Genomic DNA, 13370 nt, shown 5'->3' with positions numbered 1-13370 from the left:
TTCCTTGCTCCCCATGGGTGTTTGGGACTTGCCAACACTTACCTTCCTTTTCATAGTGATTTTCACTTCACCAGATTCTACAATGAAAAAAGAATCTGCCAGATCTCCCTGTAAGAAGGAAACAAGCAGCGAGGGTGAAAATGCAAATTCGGGTGACAACAATCCCCTTGTCTCTCAAGCCCCGAAAAGTGAAGATGATTGTGCCGGACAACTGAAGCTCCATAGGAACAGACTCTGTCTAAATTGAAAGGCTGTGTGCTCGACAATCACAAGTAATGAGCTCATTTGTAAAATTAACAAACTTCCTACCACAGCCTTTCTTGCTAAAACTAGCCAAAAAACAAAACAAAACAAAACAAAACAAAACAAAACAAAACAAAACAAAACAAAAACCATGGCAAATACTGAAGAATTTAGCCCCAACTCCAGCCTGGATGACCACGTCCACAGTCAGAAATGGCAGCGCTGGGGGCGCCTGGGTGGCTCAGTCACTTAAGCGTGCACCTGACTTGGTTCTGGCTCAGATCATAATCTCACAGTTTGTGGGATCGAGTCTCCTGTGAGGCTCTGTGCTGACCATGTGGATCCTGCTTGGGATTCTCTCCCTCCCTCTATGCCCCTCCCCCACCCTCTCAAAATAAATAAATAAACATAAAAAAAAGAGAGAGAGAAAGAAATGGCAGCACCGTTTCCTAGTAGCACCTCCCACTCTGCTGGCCACTCCTACCGCTGCTGGAGAAGCGCTCAGATGCACACCTGCATCACCCTCTGGTAACAAGCAATTAGCACCAGTGGCCCAAAGGGGAGAAACTCTCAAAGAGGAGAAAGCAAGCAACCAGGCTCATCAGGAAGCTCATCAGGAATCCACGTGGGCTCATCAGGGCCCAGGCTCATCAGGAATCCACGTGGGCCCTGTCGTCTTTAGCTACATTCCACACTACCTCGGGGGGCCTAAAAAAGGCTTCTGAAAGTGTTGCCATTTCTAACTACACACCTGCTTTTTCCTGCTTTTGGTTTTTGAGTGAACTCGGTGTTGATTTCTGATGATGCCTTCCTATTTAAATAGTGCAATACAGAAAATAACAGATTCTGACTTTTCTGAGCCTCTCAAAGTGATTCTAGAGGAACTTTGGTTTTTCAAAACTCCTTAGTACATAAAATGTAAGAAATACACTGTCAGCTTACACATTTTTGTCTAGGTTTATGCAATATAGACATGAATGTTTTATAAATACTTAAAAGACAACTACTATCTACAAAGATCTTTAGTAAACCCTAAGTATAATATATAATCTCTCATCAGAGCTTCATGTTAAATTTTCAAGTATTTTAATAATAGGTCTATAGAGTGTGTTACTTTTTTTTAACATTTTATTTATTTTTTTTTATTTAAAAAAATTTTTTTTAAGGTTTATTTATTTTTAAGACAGAGACAGAGCATGAACGGGGGAGGGTCAGAGAGAGAGGGAGACACAGAATGTGAAACAGGCTCCAGGCTCTGAGCAGTCAGCACAGAGCCCAACGCAGGGCTCAAACTCACGGACCGCGAGATCGTGACCTGAGCCAAAGTCGGATGCTTAACCGACTGAGCCACCCAGGTGCCCCTAACATTTTATTTTTAAGTAATCTCTACACTCAGTATGGGACTCGAACTCACAACCCCAAAGATCAAGAATCGCACACTCTACCGACCAAGCCAGCCAGGCAGTTTTTAATTTTTTTAATGTTTATTCATTTTTTGAGAGACAGAGTGTGAGCGAGGGAGGGGCAGAGAGAGAGGGAGACACAGAATCCAAAGCAGGCTCCAGGCCCCAAGCCATCAGCACAGAACCCAACGCAGGGTTCGAACCTACAAACCGTGAGATCATGACCTGAGCCAAAGTCAGACGCTCAACCAACGGAGCCACCCAGGTGCCCCTAGGCATTTTTTTTTTAAAAAACGTGCTCTAGGGGCACCTGGGTGGTTCTGTTGGTTGAGCCTCCAACTCTTGATTTCGGCTCAGTTCATGATCTCAGGGGTGGGATCGAGCCCCACACTGGGCCTGCTTGGGATTCTCTCTCTCTCTCTCTCTCTCTCTCTCTCTCTCTCTCCCCCTCCCTCTGAGCCACTCCCCAACTTGTGCGCACTCTCTCTAAAATAGAAAAGAAAAGAAAAGAAAAGAAAAGAAAAGAAAAGAAAAGAAAAGAAAAGAAAAGAAAAGAAAAAAGAAAAGAAAAGAAAAGAAAAAAGAGAAGAGAAGAGAAGAGAAGAGAAAAGAAGAGAAAAGAAAAGAAAAGAAAAGAAAAGAAAAGAAAAGAAAAGAAAAGAAAAGAAAAGAAAAGAAAACTGTGCTAAAAATGATGTAAAAGTGGTGAAACAGGGTCTATGGATCGTACCACTGTCAGTTCCTTAGGTGTGACATTGAACTGTAGTGATGCAAGACGCACCGTCAGAAAGTGGGGCAGAAGGGCATGAGACCTCTCTGACTTTTGCAACTTACCACAAATCTGTAATTATTACAAAATAAAAGGCTAAAAAGTCATTTCAAAAGTGCTCTGTACTTTGTTATTTTTCAACTTCTGTAGAACCTTAGCCTTGTTCTCTAATTTGACTCCACTTCTCTCCAATCCCTGACTAATCTGTGTATACATGCATATGTGTGATAGGAGAGAGAGAGCGATTTACTTATTTTCCTTCTAAAAAATTATTCTTTCCTCAAGTCTCACAGACCTTGAATCTTGTTTCAGATATATCAAGAGACAGTATTCTTTATTTTTTTAAAGTAGACTCCGTGCCCAACGTGGGGCCCAAATTCACGACCCTGAGATCAAGAGTCCCATGCTCTACTGACTGAGCCAGGCAGGCACCCCAGAAGAGACAATATTTTAGATAAAGATTATAATATGGTATCAATATCTGGATACAAATATTACAGAATCTTTTAAAATCTGTTTAAATCATTCACTCAATACTTCAAAACTGTAACTAGGAAATACAAGTTAATACAAGATCTGTAGCTGTGTCTGTGAACTTCAACTGTTTTCATAAATCCTACTTCTCCGCAGCTCTATTGTAACCAAGGTTACAACTGGGATCTTAGAAAAGCTTTAGGGGTTAAACAGCACGTTGGCCCCCATTTAGTGCCTGGAAACCTAAAAATTACAGGGTGCAGTGTGTTCCCTTCTTGATTAATTTTATCAGGGAGCAGCCCCAGGAGGTCTCATCATGAACTCAGCGTGCAAAACTCTGCAATAACTCCCAGTGCACCTACTGGGTCCTTACTATCTCGAGGAATACCCACCTGTTTTTTCTGATCATTAACAACATCTTATTGTTTAGATATATTTGAATTTCATGTCACGTACAAATAATAAAATTATCCAGAAATCCATGTGATGATTTAATACATGTTCATTGGGACTTAATTATATAAATAAAAATATTCAGATAGCTTAATGGCTATAAATTAAACTACTTTTAACAGGTCATTTGGTAGAACTAATAATCATTTAATCCATCACTGCATACTAATTATAGACACATGAAAAACTGGTCAAGATCTGCCACATGTTAAGAACCTTTCGGAATATAACCCTAAGGTGAATTACCTAAAAAGGACTGTACCTGAGCAATGATTTGTTCTCCATCGTTGTATACTTTGGTGCCTATGACATCTACCACTTTCAGGCGTTCAGAAACCTTCAAAAAAAAAAAAAGATAATATCACACAGATGATCTGGGTAATCCTATTTCAGAAGTTAAAAACTGGTAGCCTTTAAGCCAAATAAACCCAGCAGTGTGTGTGTGTGTGTGTGTGTGTGTGTGTGTGTGTGTGTGTTGGATTAATGAACTGCCAGCATTTTAAAATAGATTTCTCATAAAAATCTTAATTTTCAGCTTCTCTTGAAAAATCAGGAAGGAGACTCACAACACCCGGCCCACATTTGCACATGGCACCAGCTACAAGCTGTGGGAGACTAGCTGATGATCTTTAGCTGGAGAACTTGTCGTCCATCTTGACCCAAATCCCATCCTGGCTTCGTTTTCTCCTTTATGTTACTTGCCCAAATCTGAAGGCATCTGGATTTCCAGCCCCTGATCTCCTTTCATTTAAAAGAGATGCTGCTACATATTAACAGCTGCCTCATACGCATTCTGTCATGCGGCCAGAACATCTACCAGGCATGTACTGACAACCCAGCCGAAGGAGATTTCAGTGCAAGAGTCAGTATGAATCCCAAGGCTTCTGGCCAAGGTGCAGTAAGATGGGGAAGGCATGGGAGAGAAGGTCGAGGACGCACTAGGTTTGAGATATCTATTAGACATCTTAGGGCATAGGTTAAATATATCGGCTATTTGAGGGAGGGACCTTGCCTAGTGATGTCAATTTCAGGAGGCATCAACATATAAGCAGTATTTACAGCCAGGGGATACGACAAGCTCACTAAGTGCGTAAGTGTAGCCGGAAAACAGAAGAGACCCTGGAATGCCAATGTGAAGAGGAAGGAGAAGAGGAGTAAACAGCAGAGTTGACTGGGAAGGAGAGGCCAGGGAGGACACACCGTTTTGACAAGCTGTCCCTGTAAAGGCACAACTAGTGCTACTGCCTACATTTATATATTATTTTCAGTCTGCTTTTATTTTTTTTAGTTTTTATTGAAATTCCAGTTAGTTAACATGTAGCGTAATATTTGTTTCAGGTGCACAATACAGTGATTCAACACTTCCAGACAATACTCGGTGCTCATCACAAGTGTCCTCCTTAACCCGTCACCTATTTTTACCCATACCCCACCCTCTGGTAACTATCGGCTTGTTCTCAACTATATAGTTAAGAGTATGTTTCTTGGTTTCTCTCTCTCTTTACTTCCCCCCACTGCTCATTTGTTTCTTAAATTCCACATGAGAGAAATCATATGCTATTTGTCTTTCCCTGATATATTTCACTTAGCATTATACTCTCTCTAGCTCCATCCACATCGTTGCAAATGGCAAGATTTCATTCTTTTTTGTGGCTGAATAATATTCCATTGTATATGTCCCACATCTTCTATATCCATTCATCAGTGGATGGACACATGGGCTGTTTCCATAATTTGGTTATTGTAGATAAAGCTGCTTTAAACACTGGGATGTATGTAACCCTTTGAATAAGTATTTTTGTTTTCTTTGGGTAAATACTTATTAGGTCTGCTTTTAGATAAAACCCACATATAAATATGTTATAGATACTCACAGAAGTCTATTACTTGTAAAACTAAGCAAAATAAAACAAATGCAGTCATAGGTAGTAAAAGAAATACCAAGTTATACAAACACCACAATTTAATTCTTTCAACTAAAAATGTGGATACATTTTTATTCAAAGAACCTTTTCTATGGAACAAAATATTCCAAACATTTTAAAGCAAAATAAAACAAAAGCATATACATATACTTACTTCCAAAGATTTAAGGAATGGCAGTGACTCGATAAAGCTTTCATACATTTTTCTCTTTTTGGCATTATTTTTTACAATTATTCTCCTGAAGGTTACCCTGTCCTAAAGGCAGAACAGCAGATACAAATACAGTTACAAGACAGATTTTATTAGGAAAAAAGTTTGAAGAGGTAGTTTCATTCTATTCCGTATAAGGAACAAACAATATCTGAAGACTTTGAAATAAAAGATTACCATTATTATCCTTTGCAGATTTTTTATTTCTTCAACCATAAAATATACACCCATATAAAATATTACTTTCATTTTTTTAAAGGAAACATGAGTTTCCTTTAATTCAGAACATATCTGGTCAACGTGTAATTGGGACAACCCACAAGGTGGCACTATTGCACCATTTAAAAAAAGGCAATAGGCCCATCTTGGTTTTCCTCCAAGCTTTATTGAGATCCAAACGATCTATAATACTGCGTAAGTTTAAGGTATATAACTTGTTGATTTGATACACTTATATACCTTGTGAAATGATTACCACAGAGTTAGTTAACACCACCTCACATAATAATTACCCTTTTCTTTTTTGTAAGGAGCACATTTAAGACTTCTCTTAGCAACAATACAATGTTGTTAACCATAATTATCATGCTGTTCATTCAATCCCCAGAACTCATTCACCTTGTAACTGCAAATCTGTACCCTTTGATCAACACCCCCCCCCCCCCACCCCATCACTAGAAGCCACCACTGTGTGTCTCTGAGTTCAGGATAGCACAAGTTCTTTTACTGTGGATGACAGCCCAAGAGTGTCACAAAATCGTTTCAGTGGAACATACCAGCATTTTTTTAAATTGAGGTATAAGTGACCTATAAAACAATTTGTTTAGGGAGTACAATACAATGACTGGTATTCATATATATTGAGAAATGATCACAGTAAGTCTAGTTAACTTTCATCACCATACATAGTTACAAATTCTTTTTTCTAGTAGAGAACTTTTAAGATCTACCCTCTTAGCAACTTTCAAATATACAATGCAGTATTATGAACTACAGTGGCCATGGTGTACAGGACATCCCAGGTTGTATGAATTTTATAACTGGAAGTTGTACCTTTTGACCCCCTTCATCCATGACCAGCATTTTTATAAAAAATAAAGAACAGAAAATCTCAGCATGCACATCTTTTAGTAAAGTGTTATTTAGGGATTTATTTCAGTTATACACAAAGACACACATACACATGCACTGGTTGTGAGATTTCCTAATGTGTTTCTTGATGTGGGCTGCAGAAAAAAAAATACATGAAAAACACTATTAGAAATTTTTTTTTAATGTTTGTTTATTTTTGAGAGAGAGAGAGAGACTGGAAGAGGGGCAGAGAGAGAGGGAGACACAGAATCTGAAGCAGGATCCAGGCTCTGAGCTGTCAGCACAGAGCCCGACACGGGCCTGAAACCAACAAACTGTGAGATCATGACCTGTGAGATCATGAGAGTCAGACACTTAACCAACTGAGCCATCCAGGCACCCCCAAAATTTTTTTAATCATAAGGCAACTATGAGACCTTAAAAAATCATGTATGCTAGGCTGTCATATCCACAGTGTGTCAGAGTTTTTCTTTTTTAAAAAAATGTGCACAGAGAAACTATGACTTTCTTGACTGTCAGAGCTGAATGCCAGTGTTTATCATTCTCAGGGCCCTAAAACGTTCCTCTGTTTACACTACTTAACCTCAAAGATACAGAACTCAATTAAGGAACTAGGGAAAATTTTAAAGATGATAAACAGCTCAAAAAATGGTTTTCCTACAAACTACTTTGAAAAATTTCTACAAAACATTATTCATAATAGTTCATAGTAAAGAGTCCCCATAATTAGTCATTCACTGATAATCAATTACACCATTTTAATATAAAATAAAATGGAGTTACGTTCATTAATTATTAAATTACTGCACTGACATAGTAAGGCTGAATTTAATTGAACTGGTAGGATGGGAAAAAATGCGAGTGTGGAGGGCATAAGCCTCTAGGAAAGCAAAGCAAACATCCTGTTCCCCCATTTAGTTTATTACAATTTTACAAGAGCTGTAATTTGGAGCTGCAATCCTAATAACTTTTTTTAAAAGAGAAAAATTTGCAAGGTAATTAGTAAATTTACTAAAATAATTTCCAAGCTTGGGTCTGCATGAGAATCAGCTCTAGCGTTAACAACAACAACAACAACAACAACAACAACAACAACAACAACAACAAAGGTTTCTCAGATCCCAGACTTGAATGACTCAAACAGTGTCTGCATGTAGGGCCCAATAATCTATAGTTCATAAAAGCTCCCCAAGTGATTCTGATACATAATCAGTTTGGGAACCGACTGCAACACTGTTTAATGGACAGAGTTAATTGCAAAACAGAGAAGACTAGAAATAGTTTAGTGATTTAGAGATGAACCACAAAGTAGTGTACATCCCGGGAAAAATTTTATTCGTGGCCCACCTCTTCACACCCACTGTGACATATAATTAAAATCCAGAAATGCCCACTTCAAAAGTTTTCACCCTAGCCACATCAATCATGGCCTCCCAAATCATGGGCAGGGTCATGCACATCAGTTAATCCCCTAAGGCGAAGAGTCCTATTTACAAAGTCAGACGAGTCCACAAAGGACTTTTCTCTTGGGATGTGCTTATCTTTATACCTGCACATATATGGCAGAGCTCCAATCCGTTGGCCTTAAAAGAAAAGTATCTTTTCTACTCGACTTTTTCTGAAAAGGGGCTAGTTTGATAAGTTGCTCTTCAAAAACCAGGTTTGAAACATTAAGTGATATGTCCACTATCCTAATCTTTAAAAAGTCACTGTGGTCATGCACATACCCAAAGGTGACCATCACAAACTGCCCACTTTAATAACGTCTATAGATGAGTAAAAATCTCTGAAAATGCTTGATCCTTCTTGATGGCCTGAGTATCACACACTGGGAAATGCTGGACCTCCATACGTAGTTTAAGGTGCACCAGGACACTTAACCGACGGAGCCTCTCAGGTGCCCCTGGAATAAATACATTTTTAACTGGTGCCTTCCTTAATGAAACAGCTCACAGCAGACTGTGGGTTCAGCCCACCATTCTGATGACAGGCAAACACTTCCTATGGACCTAGGCTGGTCTGGTCAGGAGTTTCTACTTAGCTGGCTTTGGGTGTTCAAATCTTTAATAGTCCCTGAAACACTTCAGATGACAATGAGTTTCCTCCTGTGTGAAACAATTCCCATTTTTCTTGTACATCTGAAAATGAGACCCATCACATTTTTACTATGTAAACAATAATTGCCTGATTCTCAGAAGAGGAAATACAGTATGTATTGTTTCTTTGAGCAAGAGATTTTTATCAGCTGAATTTGCTTCACAGTTAAATGCTGAGACGTCACCGAGTAATGTGCTACTTCTGTAAAACTATAGTCCTTGGGAACCAGATCCTAACAGACTTCCAATTTCTCAACCTCTCTTCCTTCCACAAAAGGATTCCTGAGCGAATATATCTGTGTTGAAACTACAGGGTGGGCTGTTTTCAACAATTTAAAAAGAAAATACAAGTATCACAAACATGCCCTTAAATCAGCGCTACTTAAATAGTGTGTTCTGGGCACAGCAGCACTGGGGTGCCCTGGGAGCTTATGAGTAACACAAAATCACAGGCCTCATTCCAGACCTAGTGAACCAGAATCTACATTTTAACTATGTTCCCAGGTAAGCACACTGGAGTCTGAGAAGCACCATCTTAAACAGTCTTCTAGAATCGGCTACTCTGCACCCTGATACCACGTATGAAAAGACCCTCCCTTCCCACCTCACCCAAGTGTCTTTAAACTGACTTTTAAGCCTTATACAAATATCACTATTAACAAATTCATTTTAAAAGCCCAGGACCCAACTCTACAGAGTCTGATTAAATTAGTCTATGGTGGGGCCTCAGCAAGGATTTGTCTTAACCACCCCCCGGCCCCCGCCTCCTGCAAAGTAATTCTCATGTGTGTGAGAAGCACTGACATCAAGTACTCTCTCTCTACCCAGCTGCTTTTCAATGCCAAGTTGTTACCAATTTATAGCACACCAAGAGAATCTGTTTATGGAGGATTCTCAAATGCTCTCAGGCACCAGAGTCACATGGTGGGTTTGCTCAAGCACGGATCACTGGGCCCCATCTCCAGAGCTTCTGAGTCAGTGGGCCCAAATTGGTAAGTGGGACCCCCCAGAATTTGCATTTCTAGCAAGTACCCAAGTGATACAGATGCTACTGGGCGGGGGGGGGGGGGGGCACACTTTGGGAAGCACAGATAATATAACACCACGGAAAGCTATCTGAGAACACAACACTGAAGGCTCTGTGCATTTGCCTGGGTGGCTGGTTTTTAAGAGCATTTTGGATCTGAGTATCCTTCCCAGGGCCAGGAGGCTACGCTCCTGACTTGATCAGGGAAAGAACGTGAAGATTTAACTCAGCACAGTCTCAGCACAGACCCAACAGTTCAGCATCCACTATATAACAAATACCCTGATGGCTGATGAGGATGGCAAAGAAATCCAGCTATTAGAACTAAAATAATTCCATCTACCTGGCTTCCATCATAACAACATTGACAAATAAAATCATGGTCACGTAAATATTTCACTCACCAAACCCCACAGAGCACCCGGAGAGGTAGCAGTGATCGTAGCTGCTCTGGGCGTATTGTACATTAAGGCCAGTTCACCGAAACTCCCACGATTGTCGTAGTTACCAACACACCTTCCGACACCATCGCATTTCACATAAATATCAAACGTTCCTCTGTTGGACATATGAAAAGTAAGAGGTAAAAAGAATTCAAGCAAAATCTCATCACTATCAAACATAATTTCAGAGAAGAGCCCTGTGCAAGAAAAATCCCATTTCCAGCTTCCCTTTCTCCTCTGTTGGTTGACAAGGAATAAAAGGGCATTAGTATGTGCCAGAGACAACATCTGTGCCAGACAAGCAGGAAGACACCATCACCTAGATGAGGGTAAGGACCATACATGGGTCTGTGGTGGAAAAAGAGACTAAACAATAAAAGTTTACAATAATAAAATAAATGATGAAAATAGAAGACTACAACCAAATAGTGTATGTGTAGGCATCCTTCTGAAGGAATGTATATGAAACAAAGCTGTCTGTATTTATCTCTGAGCATTAAGAATAGTGAAAGATTCTAGAATGTTCACTACCTAATTAAAGAGGTTCTGTCTCCCACATGAACATGTATTACTTCTGAAATGAGAGGAAAATACTTTTCTTTTTTAAAATGTTGATTTATTTTGAGGGGGGGCAGGCAGGGGGTGGTGGGCAGAGAGAAACTCCCAAGCAGGCTCTGCACTGTCAGCATGGAGCCCGACGCCGGGCTCGAACTCACAAACCGTGAGATCGTGACCTGAGCTGAAATCAAGAATCAGACACTCAACCAACTGAGCCACCCATGCGGCCCAGAAGAAAATAACTTTAAAAAAAAACATACAGCTCTAACAATTTGGTCAGCACCATTGTACAACACTTACAAGGGTCCTTTATAATCTAAGGGGGGGCCAGCAAAGCATGGCCCACAGACTGGCTGCCTGCTTTCATGAATCAAGTTTTACTGGAACACAGACGCACGGGTTTGTTTACGGCTTACTGATCGCTGATATTTACTGCCACAACAGAGCTGAGTAGTTGTGACGGAGACCACATGGCCTACAAAGCCTAAAAAATTTACTAGAGCTCTTTACATCACTTGGCCCTTTATTGTAGACTGACACCCCAATCTAAAGCAAAAAGTGGTAGAAATTCAGACTATCTGATTCTGGTCTTTCTGTAGGTCTTTTTATTCTGTGCTTATCTTTTATTTGGGTTCTTATTCTAGGCAAGTAACACTCAGTCTGCATGGCACTGTGCTACATATTTGACAGATCCTCTCTCTATATAACTGCATTCTTCTTGTGGAGGACTGTCTTTCCACACACTGTATTTTATCAGAGAACATGGCTTCAAGGCTGGCTGAAACACCAGGAGGGCAGCTGGCAGAAGTTCTTTGCCTTTATCATGTTGGTTAAACCCTTAACAAAAACAGAGAGAGCTTTGAAGATTAGAAAAGGATTATGAATGATAAGGATACAACAAAAGCAAAAACAAAAAAACGTTAGAAACTAGACAAAGATACTAATAAGAGAATAACTGGCTTGTATATTCATGGACAGAATGGCTTTTCAAGGATACCTTCTAAAATTTGTTTCATGACTGTTTTTCAAGTACAGATTACTTCTTCTCTTGGCACTATCTACACTTGCACTAAACACGTTCTCTACATTTCCTCCTTTGAACAGAATAAAATACACAACAAATGTGCTGATGAGAAGTAAAATAACTATCAGTCACCTGCGATCACGTCAGTCTATAATCTGTACTGCCTTTTCATATAGATTTCTTCCCTGATAACATGAGGGGTCAGGCAGTGTGAAGCCGTGGAAAGACCACAAACAGTGGCCAAGAGACCTGGATGCTGGGCTGGCTGACTTTAACTGACTACCGTCACTTCCCTGTGCCTGGGAGTTTTCACCTGACAAATGGGTGATGAGGAGCTAACCGAAAAGGGAAATGTAAGGGAGTTTTTAACCACATTTGGGTTTCTCATATACCCCTACAGTTAAATACACTTTAAAAGCTGAGGGAATTTCTGAGGTGTTTCACTGATGACGGCTGTTAATGACACGAAGATCAAGACTTTAATTTACGTATGGGATAAATGGGTCTGTTCTAAAATCGGAGAGCTCACCCTAGCCCTGGCTACCATCTTGCCAACAGCTCTACAGGTCACTGAGGCATTAGGGATGAGGGAATGGAGGAGTCAGCGAGCACCCTCGATGCAGAGAGCATGCTCGATCACTGATGTAGGAGGGCCGAGTCAAGAAACGAGGCCTGTGCAGACACATGGCTGCGATTTTCTGCAAGGTTCTGAGTTGAACACAGCTCTACTCAGAGCAACAAATATAACCCAATGAACCGGCAGGGAGAAGTCCTGTGTTGCACCTGGAATGGGAAGGGCAGGGGATGCCAATGGTCTCATAAACACTTTATCATCGCTTTCCAAAAGCGAAGACCTAAAGACTCAGTTCAGACTGCTCCGCCATTAACAGTTTAGGGCTCTTACCTAATTGTCACTTAAAGCACATGGTTCGCTGATCAAGTAAAGCACCACTTAAGTTTTCTGAAATTACATTTTCAGTACGAACACATGCCTTCTCACTGAAATAAAATAATTTCTCTACAGTACTTTAAAATCACTTCTCTATAATGCTTTTAATGCACAAGAATGCAGAACAATTTCTGGAAAGAGCATAAACTACTCTCTCCTACCATGGGCGTGTTTTACTTTAGAGTTCATTAAAAAAAAAAAGAACCTTTTAAAAAACATAACAGAGGTTGAGTTATAGGATTCGACACCCCCAAGGCCGTGCTCTGCTTCCGTCCTAACTATAACAGGCGTCCTCTCCAGCAGAAGTTAATAAATGAGGTAGCTCGCAGGAAATGACTGGGATTTATAGATTTCACAAACCAATATCATCAGTTCTTCTATAAACTATGCCTTCTTCCGTGCTCTAAGGTGATTTCACCACACGTATTCACAGCAGGTTTCTGGTGCCTGTTATGTAGTACTAAGAATAAAGAGGTAACAGCAACGATCAAATATTAATTTGCCAGTCATTAGAACCACTGAGATTTTACACGAGAGGTTCATTACATTGCATCAGTGAAGTTACGCGAGACTTACCGATCGATCACGTAGAAGTTGTCACCATCATCGCCTTGATCAATTACATGCTCCCCTTCTTTGACCAATTTTTCAAACATGGCATCTAACACTTGAGACATCTGCTCCTATTTTTTTTTAAAGAAAA

The 13370-nt window shown here is 40.1% G+C and overlaps 1 protein-coding gene across 2 annotated transcripts in view; it reads right to left on the bottom strand.

The window, feature by feature from the left end:
* Positions 1-13370, bottom strand: part of PRKAR2B (protein kinase cAMP-dependent type II regulatory subunit beta) — a 102500-nt gene that overhangs the window by 5294 nt on the left and 83836 nt on the right. For both annotated transcript variants that reach the window (XM_053218622.1, XM_027071680.2), the window contains exons 5-9: positions 13244-13350; positions 10098-10251; positions 5422-5523; positions 3605-3679; positions 43-108 (exon numbers count right to left, since the gene is read on the bottom strand). In XM_053218622.1, coding sequence (XP_053074597.1) covers positions 43-108; positions 3605-3679; positions 5422-5523; positions 10098-10251; positions 13244-13350 — 504 coding nt within the window. The remainder of the gene's footprint in view (positions 1-42; positions 109-3604; positions 3680-5421; positions 5524-10097; positions 10252-13243; positions 13351-13370) is intronic.

Source organism: Acinonyx jubatus, chromosome A2 (genome assembly GCF_027475565.1).
Source record: "Acinonyx jubatus isolate Ajub_Pintada_27869175 chromosome A2, VMU_Ajub_asm_v1.0, whole genome shotgun sequence".
In the NCBI taxonomy this organism is placed as follows: domain Eukaryota; kingdom Metazoa; phylum Chordata; class Mammalia; order Carnivora; family Felidae; genus Acinonyx; species Acinonyx jubatus.
Note: the sequence above shows the minus strand (reverse complement) of the source record. Positions and strands in the feature narration are given on the sequence as shown.